The following is a 27,939-nucleotide window of genomic DNA, read 5'->3' on the forward strand; positions in this document are numbered from 1 at the left end:
TAGTAGGAGGACGGTTTGTTAATGAGGAGCAGCTGATCGAATTACCAATCTTGAGGAAAATATTTGAGATATTCAAACTGGTGGAGAGAGTGCTGGGTAGAGTGAAGGCTGTGAGAATCACGAGAGGCGGGCTTGTTTAGATTTTTTTTTCAGATGCAGATCAGAAGGAACGTGTGTTGTGTCTCACCCGAATTGAAAAGTTTGAGGTGTCGTGTGTGTCGCTTAGGAATAGAGCACACCTCAAGGGGTTATTTTATTTTTATTTTTTATTTCACCTTTATTTAACCAGGTAAGCCAGTTGAGAACAAGTTCTCATTTACAACTGCGACCTGGCCAAGATAAAGCAAAACAGTGCGATAACAACAGCAACAACACAGAGTTACATATGGGGTAAAACAAAACATAAAGTCAAAAATACAGCAGAAAATATATATACAGTGTGTGCAATATGGGGGTAAGGCAATAAATAGGCAATAGTGCAAAATAATTACAATTAGTATTAACACTGGAATGATAGATGTGCAAGAGATGATGTGCAAATAGAGATACTGGGGTGCAAATGAGCAAAATAACTAACAATATGGGGATGAGGTAGTTGGGTGGGCTAATTTCAGATGGGCTGTGTACAGGTGCAGTGATCAGTAAGGTGCTCTGACAACTGATGCTTAAAGTTAGTGAGGGAGATAAGAGTCTCCAGCTTCAGAGATTTTTGCAGTTCGTTCCAGTCATTGGCAGCAGAGAACTGGAAGGAATGGCGGCCAAAGGAGGTGTTGGCTTTGGGGATGACCAGTGAGATATACCTGCTGGAGCGCAGACTACGGGTGGGTGTTGCTATGGTGACCAATGAGCTAAGATAAGGCGGAGATTTGCCTAGCAGTGATTTATAGATGACCTGGAGCCAGTGGGTTTGGCGACGAATATGTAGTGAGGGCCAGCCAACGAGATCGTACATACTACACAATGGTGGGTAGTATATGGGGCTTTGGTGACAAAACGGATGGCACTGTGATAGTCTACATCCAATTTGCTGAGTAGAGTGTTGGAGGCTATTTTGTAAATGACATCGCAGAAGTCAAGGATCGGTAGGATAGTCAGTTTTACGAGGGCATGTTTGGCAGCATGAGTGAAGGAGGCTTTGTTTCGAAAGTTATATCCAGTTATATCTGGAGTCTCGTGGGAAGTTGATGCTGAAGAGATAAAACATATTCCTGGAGTGATTGATGCTCGTCGGATGAATCGTGTGGTGAATGAAGAAAAAGTGAAGAGTCTATCTGTTCTTTGGTTTTTTGATATGGAGTCTCTCCCTACTCAAGTGCAGTTAGGGTATATTAACTACAGAGTCAGAGCATCTATCCCAAGACCAATGCAGTGTGATCATTGTAAAGCTTTTGGTCATGTTTCAAGTGTTTGCAGAAGGGAGAAGCCGATATGTCCAAGTTGTGGAAAAGATCATATCATGTGTTATTAAAGTGATGAAAATGTGACATGTTGTAATTGTGGTGGGAACCATGAAGCCACGTCTTTGGAATGTCCAACAAGGGTGAAAGAGAATGAGGTGGCCAAAGTCAGGGCTGTCCAGAGCATTTCATATGCAGCAGCTGTTAAAAGGGTTGAGGGTTTGAATGGTGCAAATCAAATCAAAACACATTTTATTTGTCACATACGCATGTTTAGCAGATGTTGTTGCGGGTGTAGCGAAATGCTTGTTTCTAGCTCCAACAGTGCAGTATATCTAACAATTCACAACAATACACACAATCTAAAAGTAAAATAATGGAATTAAGGAATATAGAAATATTAGAATGAGCAATGTCGGAGTGGCATAGACTAAAATACAGTAGAATAGAATACAGTATACACATATGAGATGAGTAAAGCAAAAATATGTAAACATTATTAGAGTGGCTAGTGTTCCATTATTAAAGTGGCAAGTGATTTCAAGTCTATGTATATGGGGCAGCAGCCTCTAAGGTGCAGGGTTACATAACCGGGTGGACGCCTCCTAGTGATGGCTATTTAACAGTCTGATGGCCTTGAGATAGAAGCTGTTTTTCAGACTCTCGGTCCCAGCTTTGATGCACCTGTACTGACCTCGCCTTCTGGATGATAGCGGGGTGAACAAGCAGTGGCTCGGGTGGTTGTTGTCCTTGATTATCTTTTTGGCCTTCCTGTGACATCGGGTGCTGTAGGTGTCCTGGAGGGCAGGTAGTTTGCCCCCGGTGATGCGTTGGGCAGACCGCACCACCCTCTGAAGAGCCCTGCGGTTGCGGGCGGTGCAGTTACCGTACCAGGCGGTGATACAGCCCGACAGGATGCTCTAAATTGTGCATCTCTAAAAGTTTGTGAGGGTTTTAGGTGCTGTTGCGCCTTCTTCACCACACTGTCTGTGTGGGTGGACCATTTCAGACCGTCAGTGATGTGTACGCTGAGGAACTTGAAGCTTTCCAACTGCTCCACAGCGGTCCCGTCGATGTGGAGGGGGGCGTGCTCCCTCTGCTGTTTCCTGAAGTCCACGATCAGCTCCTTTGTTTTGTCGACATTGTGGGAGAGGTTATTTTCCTGGCACCACACTCCCAGGGCCTTCACCTCCTCTCTGTAGGTAGTCTCGTCATTGTTGGTAATCAAGCCTACTACTGTTGAGTCGTCTGCAAACTTGATGATTGAGTTGGAGGCGTGTGTGACCACGCAGTCATGGGATAACAGAGAGTACAGGAGGGGGCTGAGCACGCACGCTTGTGGGGCCCCTGTGTTGAGGATCAGCGAAGTGGAGGTGTTGTTTCCTATCTTCACCACCTGGGGGCGGCCCGTCAGGAAGTCCAGGACCCAGTTGCACAGGGCGGGGTTCAGACCCAGGGCCCCAAGCTTAATGATGAGCTTGGAGGGTACTATGGTGTTGAATGCTGAGCTATAGTCAATGAACAGCATTCTTACATAGGTATTCCTTTTGTCCAGATGGGATAGGGCAGTGTGCAGTGCGATGGCGATTGAGTGGTCCTCTGTAGCTCAGCTGGTAGAGCACGGCGCTTGTAACGCCAAGGTAGTGGGTTCGATCCCCGGGACCACCCATACACAAAAAAATTTATGCACGCATGACTGTAAGTCGCTTTGGATAAAAGCGTCTGCTAAATGGCATATTATTATTATTATTGCATCGTCTGTGGATCTATTGGGGCGGTAAGCAAATTTAAGTGGGTCTAGGGTCTCAGGTAAGGTAGAGGTGATATGATCCTTAACTAGCCTCTCAAAGCAGTTCATTATGACAGAAGTGAGAGCTACGGGGAGATAGTCATTTAGTTGAGTTACCTTTGCTTTCTTGGGTACAGTAACAATGGTTGACATCTTGAAGCAAGTGGGGACAGCAGACTGGGATAGGGAGAGATTGAATATGTCCGTAAACACTCCAGCGCATGCTTGATGACGCGGCTAGGGATGCCGTCTGGGCTGGCAGCCTTGCGAGGGTTAACACGCTTAAATGTCTTACTCACGTCGGCCACGGAGAAGGAGAGCCCACAGTCCTTGGTAGCGGGCCATGTCGGTGGCACCTGAAGAGTCCATGGTGGTGGATAGGCCTTCACTGCAGGCTGCAGGGGTTGCCTTTCACCAGCAGGATCCTGACATTTTAAAGGTTAAGTAGGTGGACTTTGTGGCCTTTATAGCTATGGTGATTAATGGCACTGCCAAGGTGGAGAGAAGGTCCAGGAAGATATAAATCATTGTGGATGTGGCAGAGCGGTTCCTGGGGCTGAAAGATTACAAAGGCGTTACATGGAATATTGTCACAAGCCGCACCACCCTCTCAGGCCCTAGAGCTTGGAGATTTTAAAGAAGGAAAAAGTGGGAGTTTTGTTTTGTCAATGTACACTTTTTATTTGGGTGGATTAAGTTATTTTCCCTATTACATATGGATTTTCTTTTTACCTTGTTTTGGTTTCAACCTGTTCAGTTCGTGGCGGCAATACACCTTTTTGGGTTGTAGTCCGCCATCAAACCCACAGAACAAGAACAAGAACACTAACTGACTAGCTGGCACTAACACATTTTGCTGTTGAATATGGATGAGGTACCAGTTTCTTCACGTGACATTACGAATGACACGTGTATTCAAGATGGCGACCGCGGCGATGGTAAGTGGGCACGAAGAAACTCTTGTTCTCCAAACATCTGTCCGCTATCACTGTCTACCTTCAACTAGAAGCATGTAGTTGTGTTAATATTAATATACGACTCTACTTTATCAAGTGACATTTAAAGTAATGATTTAACGGCATTAATAAGCGCTGTCTTTCTACATTGGTTTGTCAATGGTGCAGCAGGCAGGAGATGTTGACGACGCTAGCCAGCCAAGACAACTTGTCACTAATGTCAGCTGGTGCTAACTAGTTAGATGTCAGCTTAGCAAAACAATAAAAGAATGTGCCTAACTAGCTAGTTACCTAGTTCTTACTCTGTATGTGGATAAAAAAAATGATATGTATTTCAATTACAGCTCGACTGCTAATTGAATGAAGCTAGTTATCTCATTCATTGTGATAGCGTAGCCCTTTTGGCGTAGCTAGGCTAACGTTAGCTGGCCAGCCAACAACACACAACTATCGTTCTCTAACTTGCCTAGCTAGATGACGTTAGTTTACTCAATCATCTTTATCTAACATTAGCTACGTAAAGTTATACGCTTGCTAAATGTTGTACTGGTAATGCGAAGCATAGGTAGCTTGCTAACTCGTTTTTATGTGTTAACTAACTAGTTCGAGGACAAGAGCACAGACAAAAGGGGCCAGTTTAACTAGGTAACGTTAGCTAGATGGTTAATGTTAGCTAACGCTCGCTAACTAGTATGTGGCTGGCAACTAGCTAGCTATGCATTTCCGGGTTGATTTATGTATTCTATAAGCTTAACCAAAGATGATCTAGCAATCTCCTTTTTTTTTTTAGAGTAGCTATCTATAATCTTAACCAAATCATCTCCTTTCTTGGAGTAACAGTTAACTATCTAGCTGCAGTTGCTTAGTCGACATGTCTCAACCATCTATTTTATATAACCGCTAGCTATTATCAGTGTGGAGATGTTTTCATGCACTCATTTGTATACAGAGGTAGATAACTCATTATTCATTTGAGACGAGATTGATATGATACATTGGGCTGCTGTTGTATTCATCATCAACATGTACCTTTTCAATTCAATTGACGTAACAATGTACATATTGCCCAAGCTTACTTTGGATATTTACAATATTAACATAATTAAAATAATAATAATCAATATTGTCAACGGGACAACAGTAACAACAATAACCAAGGGTCAAAATAACCATTGAACAATAACAATATAGAGGACATGTGCAGGTTGGTTGGTCTGTCAGACACTGTCCCTCTTTTCACTGTGTTAATGTTTCACTGTGTTAAGGTCTGTCAGACACTGCCCCCCCCCCCCCCCCCCCCCCCCTTCCAGACCCATCCCCAGAACAATGCAATATGTATGGTATGGTTTTGGTTATACCTTAATGGCAAGTGGTTGTGTAAGCAAGCACTCCACACAGGAAAGGAAAATCAAGCTCGACTGGTGTGACATTAGTTTAGTGGAAGGGCTCGCTAAATTGTGTGTTCTCTCTGTAAGTGAAAGGGTGATAGCCTATCTCTCACTCTGTAAAATGATCTATTGTTCTAATATTTGACATGCAATTTTGTTAATATAACACCCTTAAGCATACAGTAAATATTCTACATGATCCTGTTCAAATGTTAGGGGTGTTCCTATACAATCATTGGGTTGTATAGACATGCAGTCTGTCCTTTGTGACTGGTTAGATAAAAGTACAGTGTCTCAAGGTGTTGTCTAAGTCATCAAGCCATCTTGGATTGTACTGTGTGTGCCAAGAAGGCTACTAAATTTGGATTTGATTACCATCATGGCCCCTCTCTCTCTCTCAGGGTGAAACATGAGTCTCACCTTTACATACCCCAAAGGAATCTCCACTTTCCATTGATTTCTGAATGTCTAAAGTGGGTATGTGGCGACAGGGTCGTTTCAATTTGAATTCAAATGAGTGAACTTTGAGCAACCCTATCTACTGAATGCTTTGGTATTCAGGTCCAAAAAGTCACTTTCTGACCTCTTCTGCCAGAGGCAAACATTTTGTTCAAATCCAAAAGGGGCTTTTTATAGATTGACCCAACTAGTCCATTGATTGTTGGTTGTGTTTGTGTTGAAGGAGACGTGGTTGGCCCTTCTGCTGTTGTCCATGTTGCCCGGAAGGGTCCAGCCCTTTTACGTGCCTGGAGTTGCTCCAATGAACTTCCACCAGAACAGTGCTGTAGAGATTAAGGTAAGCTAAACAACCATACCTTTGGCTTAGTTCTAGCCCTCTTCTGCTTAATCGGGTATCTAATACTCAACTCTTTTGGCTGTGTGCCATGCCTTGGCTCTTTGTGGATTTACTAAGTTAGCATTGTTTTGTTTTCTGGGTATGATTGAACTGTGTTAAAGCCTACGCTTGATAGATGGACAAAAGCTTGTTAGCTCCAAGGTTTTCCAAGGCAGGCTGAGGTGGATACTAGTATTGTTTGTGTAGCCTGTTGGCATACGGTTAGCAGGTCAGTCAGTCACTCAAATGAATGGGCACATTGATTTCCCCCAGGCCGTGAAGCTGACCAGCTCCCGGACTCAGCTTCCCTATGAATACTATTCCCTGCCCTTCTGTCAGCCTGATAAAGTGGTCTACAAAGCAGAGAACCTGGGTAAGGAAGCCACTCCCTCTGCTCTCCTCTCATGCAGAAGTGTTGTTCTATGCGTCTTGTCGTTGTTTGGAAGGTTTACAGTGTTTCCTTGTGTACTGTGTTGTAATGCATTGATTTGTGTTGTCTTTGTATGTGATTCATAATAAGCTGTTGCACCTAAAGGCACACACCAGGAACTCATACTAACATTGTCATTCACTGTGTGTGTGTGTGCAGGGGAGGTGCTACGCGGGGACCGTATTGTCAACACCCCCTACTCGGTTCTCATGACCCAGGACAGGAAGTGTGAGGTGGTTTGTGCCAAGCTGAAACTCAGCGTGCAGCAGAGCAAGCTGGTGGCTGAGCGCATCCTGGAGGAGTACTATGTTCACCTGTGAGTGCCCTCCTTCCTTTCCTCATTACTCTCTCTCTCTCTCCATTAATCAGGTAAAATGCTGCTATAGGCTCCATGTTAATCCTCCCTATAAACTCCGTCAGCATTGCAGACAACCTCCCAGTGGCCACTCGGCTGGAGTTCTACCCCAACAGAGAGGCAGGGGCTGAGGAGGAGAAGGATGTGGTGAAGGGTGTTCAGTTTGAACATGGCTACAGACTAGGCTTCACTGACAACGGCAAGGTACAGAACCTCCTTACCAGGGCCTAGCTAAAGCATGGAGAGAGAGTATGGACACATCCATGTGAGATTAGGGGAGTGGGAACTCTGACTCTTGTGTCTATTATATAACAGCTCTTGTTGTCCTGTAGAGTTATCTTTAAGGTATGAACCTTTGCATTCTGTTGTCTCTCTCTACTATAGTTCTACCTACACATCTACCTGTCCTACATTCTGTTGTCTCTCTCTACTATAGTTCTACCTACACATCTACCTGTCCTACATTCTGTTGTCTCTCTCTACTATAGTTCTACCTACACATCTACCTGTCCTACATTCTGTTGTCTCTCTCTACTATAGTTCTACCTACACAACCACCTGTCCTACATTCTGTTGTCTCTCTCTACTATAGTTCTACCTACACTTCTACCTGTCCTACATTCTGTTGTCTCTCTCTACTATAGTTCTACCTACACAACCACCTGTCCTACATTCTGTTGTCTCTCTCTACTATAGTTCTACCTACACAACCACCTGTCCTACATTCTGTTGTCTCTCTCTACTATAGTTCTACCTACACTTCTACCTGTCCTACATTCTGTTGTCTCTCTCTACTATAGTTCTACCTACACATCTACCTGTCCTACATTCTGTTGTCTCTCTCTACTATAGTTCTACCTACACATCTACCTGTCCTACATTCTGTTGTCTCTCTCTACTATAGTTCTACCTACACTTCTACCTGTCCTACATTCTGTTGTCTCTCTCTACTATAGTTCTACCTACACATCTACCTGTCCTACATTCTGTTGTCTCTCTCTACTATAGTTTTACCTACACATCTACCTGTCCTACATTCTGTTGTCTCTCTCTACTGTAGTTCTACCTACACATCTACCTGTCCTACATTCTGTTGTCTCTCTCTATTATAGTTCTACCTACACATCTACCTGTCCTACATTCTGTTGTCTCTCTCTACTATAGTTCTACCTACACAACCACCTGTCCTACATTCTGTTGTCTCTCTCTACTATAGTTCTACCTACACATCTACCTGTCCTACATTCTGTTGTCTCTCTCTACTATAGTTCTACCTACACTTCTACCTGTCCTACATTCTGTTGTCTCTCTCTACTATAGTTCTACCTACACTTCTACCTGTCCTACATTCTGTTGTCTCTCTCTACTATAGTTCTACCTACACATCTACCTGTCCTACATTCTGTTGTCTCTCTCTACTATAGTTCTACCTACACATCTACCTGTCCTACATTCTGTTGTCTCTCTCTACTATAGTTCTACCTACACTTCTACCTGTCCTACATTCTGTTGTCTCTCTCTACTATAGTTCTACCTACACATCTACCTGTCCTACATTCTGTTGTCTCTCTCTACTATAGTTTTACCTACACATCTACCTGTCCTACATTCTGTTGTCTCTCTCTACTGTAGTTCTACCTACACATCTACCTGTCCTACATTCTGTTGTCTCTCTCTACTATAGTTCTACCTACACATCTACCTGTCCTACATTCTGTTGTCTCTCTCTACTATAGTTCTACCTACACATCTACCTGTCCTACATTCTGTTGTCTCTCTCTACTATAGTTCTACCTACACATCTACCTGTCCTACATTCTGTTGTCTCTCTCTACTATAGTTCTACCTACACTTCTACCTGTCCTACATTCTGTTGTCTCTCTCTACTATAGTTCTACCTACACATCTACCTGTCCTACATTCTGTTGTCTCTCTCTACTATAGTTCTACCTACACTTCTACCTGTCCTACATTCTGTTGTCTCTCTCTACTATAGTTCTACCTACACATCTACCTGTCCTACATTCTGTTGTCTCTCTCTACTATAGTTCTACCTACACATCTACCTGTCCTACATTCTGTTGTCTCTCTCTACTATAGTTCTACCTACACTTCTACCTGTCCTACATTCTGTTGTCTCTCTCTACTATAGTTCTACCTACACAACCACCTGTCCTTCATCATCTACTACCACAAGGAGAAGGTGGAGGAGGAGGAGGAGCACAACTACAGAGTTGTACGTTTTGAGGTGGTTCCCCAGAGTGTCAAGGTGGAGGGTAAGTTGAGGTGGTTCCCCAGTTACACAGCGCCCTGTCCTGTCTGAGGTAGAAACGGTTCATTCCAGCCCAATAAACACAGTGACAAGCGTTAGAAAATACAGTGCGTTTCAATCCTTCTCCTCCTATTTGTTAATTGTCTGTCTGGATCCCTCTGCAGACCTGAAGGCTGATGATAAGGGGGCGTGTACCCTGCCTGAGGCCACTAACTCCGCTCCTCAGGAGATTGACCCCTCCAAGGAGAATGAGGTTCTCTTCACCTACTCCGTCCGCTGGGAGGTAAGTGTCACGGACCTTCTCTTCATGTTCACATCAAAGATTTAGAGTTGTTCTCTGTAAAGTGTTGGGATGCACTTTAAATAGAATGGGACTTGACTTGGCTGGTACATTGTTGATAGAGGACCTCTTCACTGTGGAATGTGGTTATTTAAGATGTTTTTTGGTATAATTTTCTTTGTTTGCTAGGCTCCTGCCTTGATTTTGTAATAGCTTGTCTTCTAATGCAAGGTTCTTGAGACAAAGAGACCTTGGTCTCATTGGGACTCTGCCTAAAGAAATATAAATTGCCCGACTTGACCCCCTGTTTGTCTCTCCCCTGTAGGAGAGCCAGGTGAAGTGGGCATCCCGCTGGGACACCTACCTGACCATGAGTGACGTGCAGATCCACTGGTTCTCCATCGTCAACTCAGTGGTGGTGGTCTTCTTCCTCTCCGGCATCCTCAGTATGATCATCATCAGGACCTTGAGGAAGGACATCGCCAACTACAACAGAGAGGATGACATAGTAAGAGACCCCACTTACTCTGCTAAATATGACGTGGCTTTGGCATTTGACAGCACTTTGTGTGTGTGTGTGGCTGCAGCTGGAGGGAGAGTCTCATTTACATAAGTGTGACTGAAGAGATTAGGATTTAAAATGTGGCATGTGTTCACCCTCTAAAGAAGAGTATTTGCTTCTTCATGTTGTGTGAATTCATGTGGGTAGTGTGTCTGTAAAATATCTTGACTAATGCCAGTCTTCGCTAGGAGGACACCATGGAGGAGTCAGGCTGGAAGAATGTCCATGGTGACGTGTTCAGACCTCCACAGTATCCCATGATCCTCAGCTCTCTGCTGGGCTCAGGCATACAGCTCTTCTGCATGATCCTCATCGTTATCTGTGAGTGTGCTGTAAACAGACTTCTAGAACCTCGTTTCAAAAGCACTCTGCCATTTTCATCGAGGAATTGTAATCTTTGGATATGGTCCGTCCACCACAACTGGAGATGAAAGCGTGGTATTGTGTCACTGTGACACGGGGCTGAAGCTGCTGTGTTTATCTGTCCTGTAGTCGTGGCCATGTTGGGGATGCTGTCTCCTTCCAGTAGAGGGGCGCTGATGACCACTTCCTGTTTCCTGTTCATGTTCATGGGGTAAGACGAGAGAGAGTCACCCTCCTTATGTCTCTGGCCCAATCCCAAATGGACCCCTACACCCTATGCGCCCTCCTTATGTCTCTGGCCCAATCCCAAATGGACCCCTACACCCTATGCACCCTCCTTATGTCTCTGGCCCAATCCCAAATGGACCCCTACACCCTATGCACCCTCCTTATGTCTCTGGCCCAATCCCAAATGGACCCCTACACCCTATGCACCCTCCTTATGTCTCTGGCCCAATCCCAAATGGATCCCTACACCCTATGCGCCCTCCTTATGTCTCTGGCCCAATCCCAAATGGATCCCTACACCCTATACGCCCTCCTTATGTCTCTGGCCCAATCCCAAATGGACCCCTACACCCTATGCACCCTCCTTATGTCTCTGGCCCAATCCCAAATGGACCCCTACACCCTATGCACTTGTGGAGATCTGAGAGTATTTGATCAGTATAAGCAATATGGTGAAACTTCCACCAAGCCTATCAAAGGGCATGGTGCAGCGATTACCATATTGCTTATACTGATCAAATACTCTCAGATCTCCACAAGTAAATAGGGCGTAGGGGTCCATTTGGGATTGGGCCAGAGACATAAGGAGGGTGCATAGGGCGTAGGGGTCCATTTGGGATTGGGCCAGAGACATAAGGAGGGTGCGTAGGGCGTAGGGGTCCATTTGGGATTGGGCCAGAGACATAAGGAGGGTGCATAGGGCGTAGGGGTCCATTTGGGATTGGGCCAGAGACATAAGGAGGGTGCATAGGGCGTAGGGGTCCATTTGGGATTGGGCCTCTGTCTGCTGTCTGTAAACTGTGGGAGAGGCATCAGTATGACTGGGTTTTCTCTTCCAGTGTGTTCGGTGGATACTTTGCTGGCAGGCTCTACCGCACGCTGAAAGGCCATCGGTGGAAGAAGGGAGCTTTCTGTGTGAGTATTTCAAACGAATGCTATCAATGACTAATGGCATATTTTTTTTCTAATCAAACTTAGTGTCCTGTTGTTGCCTACTATTCATGTGTGACTGTGTGTTTTCTGTTCTGCCTGCAGACGGCCACTCTGTACCCTGCCGTGGTGTTCTGCATCTGCTTCGTTCTCAACTGTTTCATCTGGGGAGAGCACTCGTCTGGAGCAGTGAGCTAGCTATTCTCCTACACACGGACTCTCTGTATATCAACACATTCAGTCTATATGCTCACTGTATAACAACATCAACACATTCACTATTTATAGGCTCACATCAACACATTCACTATCTATAGCAGGGATGGGCAACTGGCAGGCCGCGTGCTGGGGGGGGGAGGGAGGGGTGTGAGAGTGCTGCAGCTGAGTCACGGAAACACAGCATCACGCGGCGCACGTCGTGACAACTTTTTTACCAGTTGTAGGTAGACTATTTATATTGATCATTATTTAGACAGCCTTTTTCCATAAAACATATTCACGCGCTAGAACTGATAACGGCGACAAAGCATTGGAAAAGTACTTTAGGCACACTAGAGCGCTTTAGATACATTCGCTCAGAGGTGGTTTTAAAGTAAACTGCGTTCTAATGTCGACTTTTCTCATGGATATACCGTATCAAGCGAAGGGTTTTACTCATGCTCAGTTCTAGGATCTGGAGCGCTGCGCGAGTGGACATTTTGAAATGGAAGTTATGGAACTCCCTCGTGCGCTTGTGTTATGGGGGAAAAAGTCCACGATGAAAGTGACATTGAATGTGTAGAATGATAGGCTACATTTGCGTCTGTTGGCCATCCAAGTAGGCTATTAATTTCTATGCCATTTTAGGCAACTGTAGCCTACCATTTGATACGTAAATACAGCATGTTGAAATGACGATATCGCTGGAGTCAATGCAAATCAATTTGTGCCACTTGCGCTACCTGGAGCTGGCAAACAGATCGAATAAATAGCCTATAACTCAGTCTGTTGTAATGTTGTGTTATTATGCTATTGTTAATGGCCATGTTTAGTTAATTATATTGGAAGTTATCAATTGTGGTCATTGTCACAGCTCTATCGCAAATGTATCATTCCCCACATTTAATGTCAGTTTCATTGTGGACTTTTCCCTGAAATGAGATGTAGGCCTATCAGGGGCTATAGGCAACCTGCATCTAGCTCAGCAAACCATGGCAACGTTGAATTGCAATTATAATTCCACTCTCGACGGGGCTGTAGTGGAACTGCAAAAATTATAACAACCAGTTCCACTACAGCCCCGTCGATGAGAATGGGGGCGTGCTCAGTCCTCTTTTTTTTCCTGTAGTCCAGAAGCTGTTAAGAAGCATTTTGTACCTAGACTTGGTGCGCCGGTACCGCTTGCCGTGCGGTAGCAGAGAGAACAGTCTATGACTAGGGTGGCTGGAGTCTTTGGCAATTTTGAGGGCCTTCCTCTGACACCGCCTGGTATAGAGGTCCTGGATGGCAGGAAGCTCGGCCCCAGTGATGTACTGTGAACTTGTGAAGTCTGATTGACTTTGAGACAAAGTTTAATTGATTCAACCAGCCATCCCTTGTGGTGGTTTAGCACAAACACTTTTGCATACTTCTTATCCACTGCCATGCATAGACACGCCATGCATAGACACGCCATACATAGCCACGCCATACATAGACACGCCATACATAGACACGCCATACATAGACACGCCATACATAGACACGCCATACATAGACACGCCATACATAGACACGCCATACATAGACACGCCATACATAGACACGCCATACATAGACACGCCATACATAGCCACGCCATACATAGACACGCCATACATAGACACGCCATACATAGACACGCCATACATAGACACGCCATACATAGACACGCCATACATAGACACGCCATACATAGACAAGTTGTACCCAAGGTAAACCAAACAAGTTTTGTATTTACTGTCGTATTTATAGAAGATATAGTTGCTTTTTGGTGGATATCCTGTAAACAACAATGCTCTTAAATGTAATATTAATTTAAATATTTAGGTAAGAAATCATCATTTAGAGTATCTGTTCATTATTTGTGTAAAAAAAAAGGTATGTTTTTCATTCCACCTCTAGAAAACGATATATCGGTCATCTGTTACCTCCCTAAAATTGGTATCGGTAACGGACCCAAATATACCATATCGGTCGGTGACTAATAACATCAACACATTCACTATCTATAGCAGGGTTCCTCAACTGGTGGCCCACGGGTGATTTTGTTTTTAATTATTGGACATAAAATACTGTAAAAAAAACCAGCAAATCAGCTAGTGATTTTTTAATATTGGAAATATGTTCCAAAGTATTCCCAAGCTTAATAGAGAGATATACACTGACTATACAAAACATTAAGAACTCTTTTCATGTCATAGACTGACCAGGTGAATCCAGGTGAAAGCTATGATCCCTTATTGATGTCACCTGTTAAATCCACTTCAATCAGTGTAGATGAAGAGGAGACAGGTTAAAGAAGGATTTTTAAGCCTTTAGACAACTGAGACGGATTGTGTGTGTGTGCCATTCAGAGGGTGAATGGGCAAGACAAAATATTTAAGTCCCTTTGAAGGGGGTATGGTTGTAGGTGCCAGGCGCACTAGATTGAGTGTGTCAAGAACTGCAACGTTGCTGGGTTTTTCACGCTCAACAATTTCCTGTGTGTGTGAAGAATGGTCCACCACCCAAAGGACATCCAGCCAACTTGATACAACTGTAGGAAGCATTGGAGTCAACATGGGCCAGCATCCCTGTGGAACACTTTCAACACCTTGTAGAGTCCATGCGTCGATTAATTTAGGCTGTTCTGAAGGCAAAAGGGGGGGATGCAACTCAATATTTGGAAGGTGTTCCTAATGTTTGTACACTCAGTGTACGTGATTGTATACAAATGTAAGCAAGGTTTTAAATTATGTTTTAGTTAAATGTTATCTGTTTGGGCTTCTTGCGGTCAATTTGCAGTATACAAATGATTTGTAATTAAGTTCCGGCCCCCTGACCATCCTATCAAGAAGAAATCGGCCCGCGGCTGAATCTAGTTGAAGATCCCTGGTCTATAGGCTCACTGCGTATCCACACATTCACTGTCTATAGGCTCACTGCGTATCCACACATTCACTGTCTATAGGCTCACTGCATATCAACATATTCACTGTCTATAGGCTCACTGCGTATCCACACATTCACTGTCTATAGGCTCACTGCGTATCCACACATTCACTGTCTATAGGCTCACTGCGTATCCACACATTCACTGTCTATAGGCTCACTGCGTATCCACACATTCACTGTCTATAGGCTCACTGCGTATCAACACATTCACTGTCTATAGGCTCACTGCGTATCAACACATTCACTGTCTCTAGGCGCACTGCGTATCAACACATTCACTGTCTATAGGCTCACTGCGTATCCACACATTCACTGTCTATAGGCTCACTGCGTATCCACACATTCACTGTCTATAGGCTCACTGCGTATCCACACATTCACTGTCTATAGGCTCACTGCGTATCAACACATTCACTGTCTATAGGCTCACTGCGTATCCACACATTCACTGTCTATAGGCTCACTGCGTATCCACACATTCACTATCTATAGGCTCACTGCGTATCCACACATTCACTGTCTATAGGCTCACTGCGTATCCACACATTCACTGTCTATAGGCTCACTGCGTATCCACACATTCACTGTCTATAGGCTCACTGCGTATCAACACATTCACTGTCTATAGGCTCACTGCGTATCCACACATTCACTGTCTATAGGCTCACTGCGTATCAAGTTCAAGTTTCAACTTTATTTGACCCAGAGAGGGCAATTGGTTTTGCGCCAGAGGAGCACATGAGACATAGAAAACATGTAAAAATCCACATTGCGTTACAATTGAACACAGTGATACTGAGTACACATACCCACTGTATATCATCAACACGTTGTCTATCACCCTCAGAACAAGGACAGATGTCACAGTATATGGACTATATCAATCAGTGATGTCTTCTACCCCCCCCCCTCCTCAGGTCCCCTTCACCACCATGCTGGCTCTCCTCTGCATGTGGTTCGGTATCTCCATGCCCCTGGTGTACCTGGGCTACTACTTTGGCTTCCGCAAGCAGCCGTACGATAACCCTGTCCGCACCAATCAGATCCCTCGCCAGGTGCCCGAGCAGCGCTGGTACATGAACAAGTTTGTGGGGTGAGTGTCCTGTCAAGCCTGCCTACTGCTCTGCTCTGGAGCAATCAGTGTATAACTCGTCTTTTGTGTGTAACGTCCTCTCATATACGGTCATAGAAGTTGATTAAACACGGTCATTAAGACACTGCATTTGGATTAACAGTGTTTTAATACATTTTCTCTTTTCCCTTTCCAAAGAATTCTGATGGCTGGGATTCTACCGTTTGGTGCCATGTTCATTGAGCTCTTCTTCATCTTCAGTGTGAGTAGAAGTCCTCTCCTATAGGCTGTTTGGAATTTCCAGGTGAACATAAAGGAGAGCAGTCGTTGCTAAAGTCAATCAGAAATCAATCCAGTGTGTTTATATTATGTAAATATGCCACCGTACTGTATGGCGTATGCTCCGACCCGTTTAGCTTTATAAACTAAATGTATCCCCTATCAATTCTTATGATCGACAATAACTTTTGAACATCAGATCGGCAGTTACTAACCTCAATTCCGGCTTCGACTCATCTGCCCTGGGTTCTTTGTGTACCGTTGACCCAATCTTTGGGCTAGTCGAGAGGAAACGCAGGCGAAACAAAAGGCAGGAGAGCGGGCGTCCTGTTGAGACAATATTCAGTCACTTGATAATAAAATGGATGACCTCCGATCGCAGATTTGCTATCAACGGGACTCTCGTAACGGCGATATGTTTTCCTGAAGATACCCCCCATGGCTATCCAAGTCGATGGAATCTCCATTCACCGAGCAGACAGGAGATTGGATTCAGGGAAATCCATAGGGGAAGGGGTATGTCTCTTCATCAACAACAAATGGTGGTGATTTTTTTGTTGTTGTTTTTTTAACCTTTTATTTAACTAGGCAAGTCAGTTAAGAACATATTCTTATTTACAATGACGGCCTACACCGGCCAAACCCGGACGACGCTGGGCCAATTGTGCGCCGCCCTATGGGACTCCCAATCCCCCCAGGTCATGACTCGGCAGGTAGCCTAGTGGTTAAGAGCATTGTCAGTAACCGAAAGGTTGCTGGTTCAAATCTCTGAGCCAACTAGGTAAATTCTGTCTGTGCCCTTGAGCAAGGCGCGTAATCCTAATTGCTCCTATAAGTCACTCTGGATAAGATCGTCTGCTAAATTATTTTTATTTGTATTTTATCTGGTCAACACTCGCAAGGCCACGGGACCGGACGGTATTCCAGGGTGCGTTCTCAAGAGCATGCGCAGACCAGCTGGCAGGCATCTTCGCGGTCATTTTCAACCTCTCCTTGTTCCAGTCTGTAATCCCAACAAGCTGACCGCCATCATTCCTGTCCCCAAGAACTCAACGGCCACCTGCCACGATGGCTACCAAATCATGAAGTGCTTTGAAAGGCTGATCATGGCACATCAACTCCATCCTCCCTGACACCCAAGACCCACCACAATTTGCATACCGCCCCAACAGATCTACAGATGATGCCATCTCAATTGTCCTCCACTGCCCTCTCCCACCTGTACAAAAGGAACACTTATGTGAGAATGCTGTTCATCGACTACAGCTCAGCGTTCAACACCATAAGTGCCATCCAAGCTCATCACTAAGCTCAGGACCCTGGGACTGAACACCTCCCTCTGCAACTGGATCCTGGACTTCCTCATTGGCCGACCTCAGGAGGTGTAAGTAGGCAACAACCCCTTCGCCACGCTGACCCTCAACACGGGGGGCCCTTCAGGGGTTTGTGCTTAGCCTCCTCCTTTCCTCCCTGTGTGGACACGCACCACTCCCAACTCCAAGTTTGCTGACGACACAGGCAGTTTACAGGGAGGAGGTCGGAGACTTGGCAGTGTGGTGCCAGGACAACAACTTCTCCCTTTTTAATGTTAGCAAGACCAAGGAGTTGATAGTGGACCAAAGGAAACAGGGGAGGGGGGTGCACACCCCAATCCACATTGATGGGGCCACAGTGGAGAAGGTCGAGAGCTTCAAGTTCCTCGGTGTCCACATCACTGAGGGCTGAACATGGTCCTCTCACACCAGTACAGTTGTGAAGAAGGGCACGGCAGCACCTCTTCTCCCTCAGGAGGCTGAAACTATTTGGCATGGCCCCTCAGATCCTCAGGAACTTTTACAGCTGCACCATTGAGAGCATACTGACTGGTTGTATCACCGTCTGGTATGGCAACTGCACCGCCCTTGACCGGAAGGTCCTACAGAGGGTGGTGTGGACGGCCCAGTGCATCATTGTCAGTTAGCTCTCAGCCGTTCAGGACGTACATGCCAGGTGGTGTCTGAGAAAGACCTGAAAATTGGCAAAGACTCCAGCCACCTGAGACATGGACTGTTCTCCATGCTCCTCTCCGGCAGGCGGTACCGGTGCATCAAAGCTTAGACAAACAGACTCCTAAACAGCTTCAATCCCCTGGCCATAAGACTGTTAAATGGCTAACAACTACTGCTCTCCCTCTCCCACAGACTGTCCACACTAACTCTATTAACTCTATGCCCATCCACAGGTCACTACCCACTCACACACACCTTCACTGTCACTCTTACTCGCGCACGCACACACACACACACACACACACACACACACACACACTCTTTCTTACACCCTCACTCACACACTCCATTACTGAAGCCACACACTTACACCCACATACCTCACAATCTACGCACACTTACACCCACATACCTCACAATCTACGCTGCTGCTAAAATGATTATTGATTAGATATATTACTACAATTACACCGCTGTCCATTTGATTATTGATTTCCTGCTACTGGTCACTATTAGTCCTGTTTTACATGTATACTGAACAAAAATATAAATGCAACATGCAACAATGTCAACGATTTTACTGAGGTACAGTTCCTAATAAGGAAATCAATCAATTGAAATAAATTCATTAGGCCCTAATCTATGGATTTCACATGACTGGGCAGGGGTGCAGCCATGGGTGAGCATGGGAGGTCATAGGCCCACCCACTTGGAAGCCAGGCCCACCCACTGGGGAGCCAGGCCCAGCCAAACAGAATCAGTCTTTCCCCACAAAAGGGCTTTATTTCAGAGAAATACTAGGAATGTTCTAAGAAGCTGGATGTGGAGGTCCTGGTCTGGTGTGGTTACACGTGGTCTGCGGTTGTGTGGCCGGATGGACGTACTGCCAAATTCTCTAAAACGTTGTTGGAGGCGGCTTATGGTAGAGCAATGAACATTCAATTCTCTGGCATCAGTTCTGGTGGAAATTTCTGCAGTCAGCATGCCAATTGCACACTCCCTCAACTTGAGACATCTGTGGCATTGTTGTGTGACAAAACTGCACGTTAGAGGCCTTTTATAGTCCCCAGCACAAGGTGCACCTGTGTAATGATCAGGCTGTTTAATCAGCTTCTTGATATGCCACACCTGTCAGGTGGATGGATTATCTTGGCAAATGAGAAATGCTCACTAACAGGGATGTAAACAAATATGTGCACAACATTTGAGAGAAATAAGCCTTTTGTGAGTATGGAACATTTTTGGGTTCTTTTATTTTAGCTCATGAAACATGGGAACAACACTTTACATGTTGCATTTATATTTTTGTTCAGTATATATTACCATTAGTATTTATATATACCACTTTTCAGATAAATGTATATCTTACTACTAAGTCACTTTTTATGTATAAACCCACCTCAACCACTCCAGTACCCCTGCACATGGAATAAGGTACTGACACTGACCTGTATATACAACCACTCCAGTACCCCTGCACATTGAATAAGGTACTGACCTGTATATACAACCACTCCAGTACCCCTGCACATTGAATAAGACACTGACCTGTATATACAACCACTCCAGTACCCCTGCACATTGAATAAGGTACTGACACTGACCTGTATAAAGTATTTGATCCCCTGCTGATTTTGTACGTTTGCCCACTGACAAAGACATGATCAGTCTATAATTTTAATGGTAGGTTTATTTGAACAGTGAGAGACAGAATAACAACAAAAAAATCCAGAAAAACGCATTTGATTTGCATTTTAATGAGGGAAATAGGTTGAGTTGAGTAGATGCCAAAGAGCTCCATTTTGGTCTCATCTGACCACAACACTTTCACCCAGTTCTCCTCTGAATCATTTAGATGTTCATTGGCAAACTTCAGACGGGCCTGTATATGTGCTTTCTTGAGTAGGGGGACCTTGCGGGCGCTGCAGGATTTCAGTCCTTCACGGCGTAGTGTGTTACCAATTGTTTTCTTGGTGACTATGGTCCCAGCTGCCTTGAGATCATTGACAAGATCCTCCCGTGTAGTTCTGGGCTGATTCCTCACCGTTCTCATGATCATTGCAACTCCACGAGGTGAGATCTTGCATGGAGCCCCAGGCCGAGTGAGATTGACAGTTATTTTGTGTTTCTTCCATTTGCGAATAATCACACCAACTGTTGTCACCCTCTCACCAAGCTGCTTGGCGATGGTCTTGTAGCCCATTCCAGCCTTGTGTAGGTCTACAATCTTGTCCCTGACATCCTTGGAGAGCTCTTTGGTCTTGGCCATGGTGGAGAGTTTGGAATCTGATTGATTGATTGCTTCTGTGGACAGGTGTCTTTTATACAGGTAACAAGCTGAGATTAGGAGCACTCCCTTTAAGAGTGTGCTCCTAATCTCAGCTCGTTACTTGTATAAAAGACACCTGGGAGCCAGAAATCTTTCTGATTGAGAGGGGGTCAAATACTTATTTCCCTCATTAAAATGCAAATCAATTTCTAACATTTTTGACATGTGTTTTTCTGGATTTTTGTTGTTGTTATTCTGTCTCTCACTGTTCAAATAAACCTACCATTAAAATTATAGACTGATCATTTCTTTGACAGTGGGCAAACGTACAAAATCAGCAGGGGATCAAATACTTTTTTCCCTCACTGTACAACCACTCCAGTACCCCTGAACATTGAATAAGGTACTGACACTGACCTGTATATTCAACCACTCCAGTACCCCTGCACATTGAATAAGGTACTGACACTGACCTGTATATATAGTGGGGGAAAAAAGTATTTAGTCAGCCACCAATTGTGCAAGTTCTCCCACTTAAAAAGATGAGAGAGGCCTGTAATTTTCATCATAGGTACACGTCAACTATGATAGACAAATTGAGAATTTTTTTCTCCAGAAAATCACATTGTAGGATTTTTAATGAATTTATTTGCAAATTATGTTGGAAAATAAGTATTTGGTCACCTACAAACAAGCAAGATTTCTGGCTCTCACAGACCTGTAACTTCTTCTTTAAGAGGCTCCTCTGTCCTCCACTCGTTACCTGTATTAATGGCACCTGTTTGAACTTGTTATCAGTATAAAAGACACCTGTCCACAACCTCAAACAGTCACACTCCAAACTCCACTATGGCCAAGACCAAAGAGCTGTCAAAGGACACCAGAAACAAAATTGTAGACCTGCACCAGGCTGGGAAGACTGAATCTGCAATAGGTAAGCAGCTTGGTTTGAAGAAATCAACTCTTGGGAGCAATTATTAGGAAATGGAAGACATACAAGACCACTGATAATCTCCCTCGATCTGGGGCTCCACGCAAGATCTCACCCCGTGGGGTCAAAATGATCACAAGAACAGTGAGCAAAAATCCCAGAACCACACGGGGGCACCTAGTGAATGACCTGCAGAGAGCTGGGACCAAAGTAACAAAGCCTACCATCAGTAACACACTACGCCGCCAGGGACTCAAATCCTGCAGTGCCAGACGTGTCCCCCTGCTTAAGCCAGTACATGTCCAGGCCCCGTCTGAAGTTTGCTAGAGTGCATTTGGATGATCCAGAAGAGGATTGGGAGAATGTCATATGGTCAGATGAAACCAAAAGATAACTTTTTGGTAAAAACTCAACTCGTCGTGTTTGGAGGACAAAGAATGCCGAGTTGCATCCAAAGAACACCATACCTACTGTGAAGCATGGGGGTGGAAACATCATGCTTTGGGGCTGTTTTTCTGCAAAGGGACCAGGACGACTGATCCGTGTAAAGGAAAGAATGAATGGGGCCATGTATCGTGAGATTTTGAGTGAAAACCTCCTTCCATCAGCAAGGGCATTGAAGATTAAACGTGGCTGGGTCTTTCAGCATGACAATGATCCCAAACACACCGCCCGGGCAACGAAGGAGTGGCTTCGTAAGAAGCATTTCAAGGTCCTGGAGTGGCTTAGCCAGTCTCCAGATCTCAATGCCATAGAAAATCTTTGGAGGGAGTTGAAAGTCCGTGTTGCCCAGCGACAGCCCCAAAACATCACTGCTCTAGAGGAGATCTGCATGGAGGAATGGGCCAAAATACCAGCAACAGTGTGTGAAAACCTTGTGAAGACTTACAGAAAACGTTTGACCTGTGTCATTGCCAACAAAGGGTATATAACAAAGTATTGAGAAACTTTTGTTATTGACCAAATACTTATTTTCCACCATAATTTGCAAATAAATTCATAAAAAATCCTACAATGTGAATTTCTGGAGAAAAAAAATCTCATTTTGTCTGTCATAGTTGACGTGTACCTATGGTGAAAATTACAGGCCTCTCTCATCTTTTTAAGTGGGAGAACTTGCACAATTGGTGGCTGACTAAATACTTTTTTTCCCCACTGTACAACTACTCCAGTACCCCTGCACATTGAATAAGGTACTGACACTGACCTGTATATACAACCACTCCAGTACCCCTGCACATTGAATAAGGTACTGACACTGACCTGTATATTCAACCACTCCAGTACCCCTGCACATTGAATAAGGTACTGACACTGACCTGTATATACAACCACTCCAGTACCCCTGCACATTGAATAAGGTACTGACACTGACCTGTATATACAACCACTCCGGAACCCCTGCAGTAAAGTAATAGTAAAAATAAAGAAAAAACTGTTGAATGAGTAGGTGTTCTAAAACTTTTGACCGATTTTTAGTGTATATCCTAATCAAAAAGCCGCACATGTTCTCTAAACACCAGCCTATAAGGCAGTGACTTTGCCAGCTGCTACAGAATAGCACAGTGTTCATAGAATGTCATCAATACAACGGTGAATAATCGGTGTGTCCTTGTACCTCCAGTCTCTGGTGTCAACAGATATGAGAACGATCCGTAACCCGCACCTCGAGTGTCACAAATGGAACACTGGATATGGTGTGTTACAGACACTCCAAATATGTTAAACATTGTGTTGATCAAATATGAACTTAGTCGTCTTTAAATATTCCCATTACACCTGTACAGTACTGCTGATCATCTGCTACCTGGGCTGTTTTCAATGTTGTGAAAAGTTCAGATATAAATATATTATGTACATCTAACATGCCTTTGACCTAAGAAGAAAAATTGTATCACGTAGAATAAGCAATCAAATCAGCTCTATACGTGGCATTTCTACGTTTGCACACTGTACGTGGCTCTGATCCGCTGTATGTGTTCTGAGTCTAACCCAGGTTGTCTCTGCTGTATGTGTTCTGAGTCTAACCCAGGTTGTCTCTGCTGTATGTGTTCTGAGTCTAACCCATGTTGTCTCTGCTGTATGTGTTCTGAATCTAACCCATGTTGTCTCTGCTGTGTGTTCTGAATCTAACCCAGGTTATTTGCTGTGTGTTCTGAGTCTAACCCAGGTTATTTGCTGTGTGTTCTGAGTCTAACCCAGGTTATTTGCTGTGTGTTCTGAGTCTAACCCAGGTTGTCTCTGCTGTATGTGTTCTGAGTCTAACCCATGTTGTCTCTGCTGTATGTGTTCTGAATCTAACCCATGTTGTCTCTGCTGTGTGTTCTGAATCTAACCCAGGTTATTTGCTGTGTGTTCTGAGTCTAACCCAGGTTATTTGCTGTGTGTTCTGAGTCTAACCCAGGTTATTTGCTGTGTGTTCTGAGTCTAACCCAGGTTGTCTCTGCTGTATGTGTTCTGAGTCTAACCCAGGTTGTCTCTGCTGTATGTGTTCTGAGTCTAACCCAGGTTGTCTCTGCTGTATGTGTTCTGAGTCTAACCCAGGTTGTCTCTGCTGTATGTGTTCTGAGTCTAACCCAGGTTGTCTCTGCTGTATGTGTTCTGAGTCTAACCCATGTTGTCTCTGCTGTATGTGTTCTGAATCTAACCCATGTTGTCTCTGCTGTGTGTTCTGAGTCTAACCCAGGTTATTTGCTGTGTGTTCTGAATCTAACCCATGTTGTCTCTGCTGTGTGTTCTGAGTCTAACCCAGGTTATTTGCTGTGTGTTCTGAGTCTAACCCAGGTTATTTGCTGTGTGTTCTGAGTCTAACCCAGGTTATTTGCTGTGTGTTCTGAGTCTAACCCAGGTTATTTGCTGTGTGTTCTGAGTCTAACCCAGGTTATTTGCTGTGTGTTCTGAGTCTAACCCAGGTTATTTGCTGTGTGTTCTGAGTCTAACCCAGGTTATTTGCTGTGTGTTCTGAGTCTAACCCAGGTTATTTGCTGTGTGTTCTGAGTCTAACCCAGGTTATTTGCTGTGTGTTCTGAGTCTAACCCATGTTGTCTGACTGTACATGGCTCTAGTCTACGGGGGTATTGTCTGACTGCAAGCTGTCCTCCCTCTGCAGGCCATCTGGGAGAACCAGTTCTACTACCTGTTTGGTTTCCTCTTCCTGGTGTTCATCATCCTGGTGGTGTCCTGCTCCCAGATCAGTATCGTCATGGTCTACTTCCAGCTCTGTGCAGAGGTGAGTTGTGTGGGTGTGTAAATGGGGCTTTGCATAGTAAAAGCATTGAGTGTGCGAATATTAAGTTCTCAACCACAGTAGTTCAGATAGAAAAGACAGGAGGTCTGGTAGCATAATGGGTGGTCTGCCCCTCTAGTTGTGACATCACAGACACACAAACTGTCTCTGTCTTTTTTATTTAACCTTTTATTTAACTAGGCAAGTCAGTTAAGAACAAAATTCTTATTTACAATGACGGCAACGTGTAAAGTGTGTCTCCTGCAGGACTACCGGTGGTGGTGGAGGGCCTTCCTGGTCTCAGGGGGCTCAGCCTTCTACGTCCTTGTTTACGCCGTTTTCTACTTTGTCAACAAGGTAAACGTCGAAGACGTATCGAGATGGGACGTTTTGAATAAGGTTGTTTAGCATGCTTAGACTGGGGTGGTAGCTGTCTAAACGTGTGTTTCTGTCTTCCAGCTGGACATTGTGGAGTTTATCCCTTCCCTGTTGTACTTTGGTTACACGGCTCTCATGGTCCTGTCCTTCTGGCTCCTTACGGGGACAATCGGCTTCTACGCAGCGTACATGTTCATACGGAAGATCTACGCTGCCGTCAAAATCGACTGAGTTTGTTTCTGCTGTTTCTGTTGCCACATTTTCTTGTTCGTTTTAATTTTAATTTTTTTGTTTTCTTTATGTCCAGCAAACACTTGACTTCTGTGTATTGGGTTTTGTGGAACAGTGCCACCCACAGGCATGGGGAGAGAACAGCAAGATGGCGCTGCCTGCTAGCTCAACGCTCCCCCTCCCCCTCCCTCCGTTATTGGTGTCCACAGAGACAGAGTTCCTCTGGGACAGTCCATGTTTTTCTACTGTGTTTCACCTTGGACACAACGTGGGCCAAAGCATGTCAATTGAAAGTCGCTGTATGTTTTAGTGTCTGCTTTTGGAGTTGGACAAGCCTGGGTTGCCCAGGGGGACTCAATGAAGTGCATTGGTTCAGAACTTCACTTTATCGTTTTAATATCAGTTCTCTGTAAGATATTTTAGTCTGACCTCTCTCTTTCTCTCTCGTTTTCTGTCTCTCTCTGTCAGTCTCTCTCTGTCTCTCAGTGTGTGTGTGTGTGTGTGTGTGTTGGTAAGGTTATTTTAGTTTAAAGTCTTTATTCCAGATGATCAAAAGATGGTTGGGAGGTCACACTGTGGTGATGGCACTAAGTATTTTGTTTAGCTTGGAAATGGAAATCTAACATTGGAACAAGGAAGGATATTACAATATTCTGTTATTTTTACTGTGGTTTCCATGTCCTGAAGTGACCATTTCAACCACAACTAAAATCATAATCTAAATGTATCTCCTTGAAAAGAATTCTCTCACATTGAGGTAACATATTTTCTGAGTTGTATAGAAGTATAAAGTCAATTTCTCCTCTGCAAATACTACTTCCATTATCAATTAATCTGATGTGCTAGGGAAGCCAAGTTGGCTTAAGGCGGTTGAAATATGAAATGTTAATGGAACAAAAGTAAATGTGGATGAAAAGTGGTATTTCTCATTATCTTCAAATCACCTTTATAAGTTATGAGCTTTAGCCTAGGAAACACGACTTGTTTAAAATGTTTGACTTGTAATGTAATGGTGTCCAATGTAAACAGCTCCACGGTCTCACTGAACTATGCATTTTTTTTGGAAAAGGATGAGAATGATCTTTGGTTTCATAATGTTTTGATTTTAACACCTAGTTCAATGAGACACACCTGCTATTCTAACAGAAGTTATCTATCGGTGTCGGTTATCCCTGAGCATCAATGTCTCTACTAGGATTGCCTTAGCAACACAGGGTTCTGTCAATGAGCATCTAAATGGAGTACAGTTGTGTTTCCCATAAACAACCTCTAAATGGAGTACAGTTGTGTTTCCCGTAAACAGCAGGCCAAGTCAGTGCTGTACAAGATTGACAATGTGGTTTATATTCAGTCGATAGGAAAAGTATATTGTCTGAATGGGCTGATCCTTCACTGGGTTTACTCTCTGGCTGTCTTTGCACAGGCAGCCCAATTCTGATCTTTTCCCCAATTATTGGCAAAAGAGCTGATCTGATTCGTCAAAATACCAATTAGTGGAAAAAGATCAGAACTGGCCTGCCTGTGTAAACACCGGCTCTGTTACCCAGAGTTAGAATTTCCTACCGGGGGTTCACATCGTCCTGTAGCTGGAGTTTCCCTGAAGGTGGAGATCCTGTATGTTGAAACACTGACCTGGTGGGGATTCAAAACATTAAAGACCTTTCTATCTTGGACATATTTTACTCAATGGCTGCGTTTACACAGGCAGCCCAATTTTGTTTTTATCTAAGATGATCTGATTGGTCAAAAGACAAATGAGTGTAAAAATGTTTTATCAGAATTGTGCTGCATGTGTAAACGCAGGCTATAAAAAAGTTATTCTATGGGCCAGTTTCCCAGATGAAGCTTAGCCCTGCACTAAAAAATACTTCTCAATGGACCTTTAAGGCCAGGAATAGGTTTAAATACATTTGAGGGCTGAGCTTTCAGGAACACAACCTTCAGGTCAACATTATTACCCCACAAGTTTCTTCACCCGTTTTTTTTGTTGATCAAGCGCGTAGAAACTAATATGTGGACAGACAGTCCGGTAGAGGTGTGATCTTCCACAGCGGAGGGTGTTGGGATAGCGCCGCACTGGAAGAAGGAAGGGGGGGGCGGTGCTGAGGGGGGAATGACTCCATTCTGGGTGAATGATAGTACAGTGAACCACTGAATAAATCATACTTCTCTCTTCCTGTCTCCCCTCTCCCTTTAAAGTTTCTTTATCTCTGCATCTCTCTCACGTTCACCTCCACAGTATCCCATCAGTATTGTCCTCCCTCTGCTGCTGATGTCTGACGGTATTCCTGAGCTGACAGCTCTCACTGCTCCACAGACAGACTTCCTCACCCGGGCCCAACAAACAAATTCCAGGAGAGATTTTCTACAGATGTGCTTTTGATTGACATGAGCTGTGTATGTATGTATGCGTATGCGTGTGTGTGTGTGAATGAGTGTCTACTATGTATGTAAATACAACGCGTTGTTTTCCTGTTTTGGGGCTCTTGACTTTATGTTTAAAGATCATGTCATTGTTTTAGCCAAATGCATGGTTTTTAAGGAACTTTTTTTATTTTTTTTTCCCGTTTTCTTTACAGAATGTCCAGTTATATAATGTATGAAACAATTAAAGTGCTGATACGTTG

The 27,939-nt window shown here is 44.3% G+C and overlaps 1 protein-coding gene across 1 annotated transcript; it reads left to right on the plus strand.

Moving 5' to 3' along the window:
* Nucleotides 1–4,088: 4,088 nt before the first annotated feature.
* On the plus strand, nucleotides 4,089–27,939 carry LOC311126711 (transmembrane 9 superfamily member 4-like; the record flags this gene model as incomplete). The annotated part of the gene is made up of 17 exons (XM_084200703.1): nucleotides 4,089–4,124; nucleotides 6,213–6,326; nucleotides 6,639–6,738; nucleotides 6,955–7,111; nucleotides 7,216–7,354; nucleotides 9,303–9,426; nucleotides 9,587–9,705; nucleotides 10,028–10,210; nucleotides 10,453–10,585; nucleotides 10,757–10,838; nucleotides 11,695–11,770; nucleotides 11,891–11,974; nucleotides 15,856–16,031; nucleotides 16,209–16,272; nucleotides 24,587–24,706; nucleotides 24,971–25,060; nucleotides 25,163–27,939. 17 exons carry the CDS (start codon nucleotides 4,089–4,091, stop codon nucleotides 25,310–25,312), a joined length of 1,947 nt encoding a protein of 648 aa, XP_084056829.1. The 3' UTR covers nucleotides 25,313–27,939.

This window comes from Coregonus lavaretus (assembly GCF_964263955.1).
Source record: "Coregonus lavaretus genome assembly, contig: HAP1_SCAFFOLD_4359, whole genome shotgun sequence".
NCBI lineage: Eukaryota > Metazoa > Chordata > Actinopteri > Salmoniformes > Salmonidae > Coregonus > Coregonus lavaretus.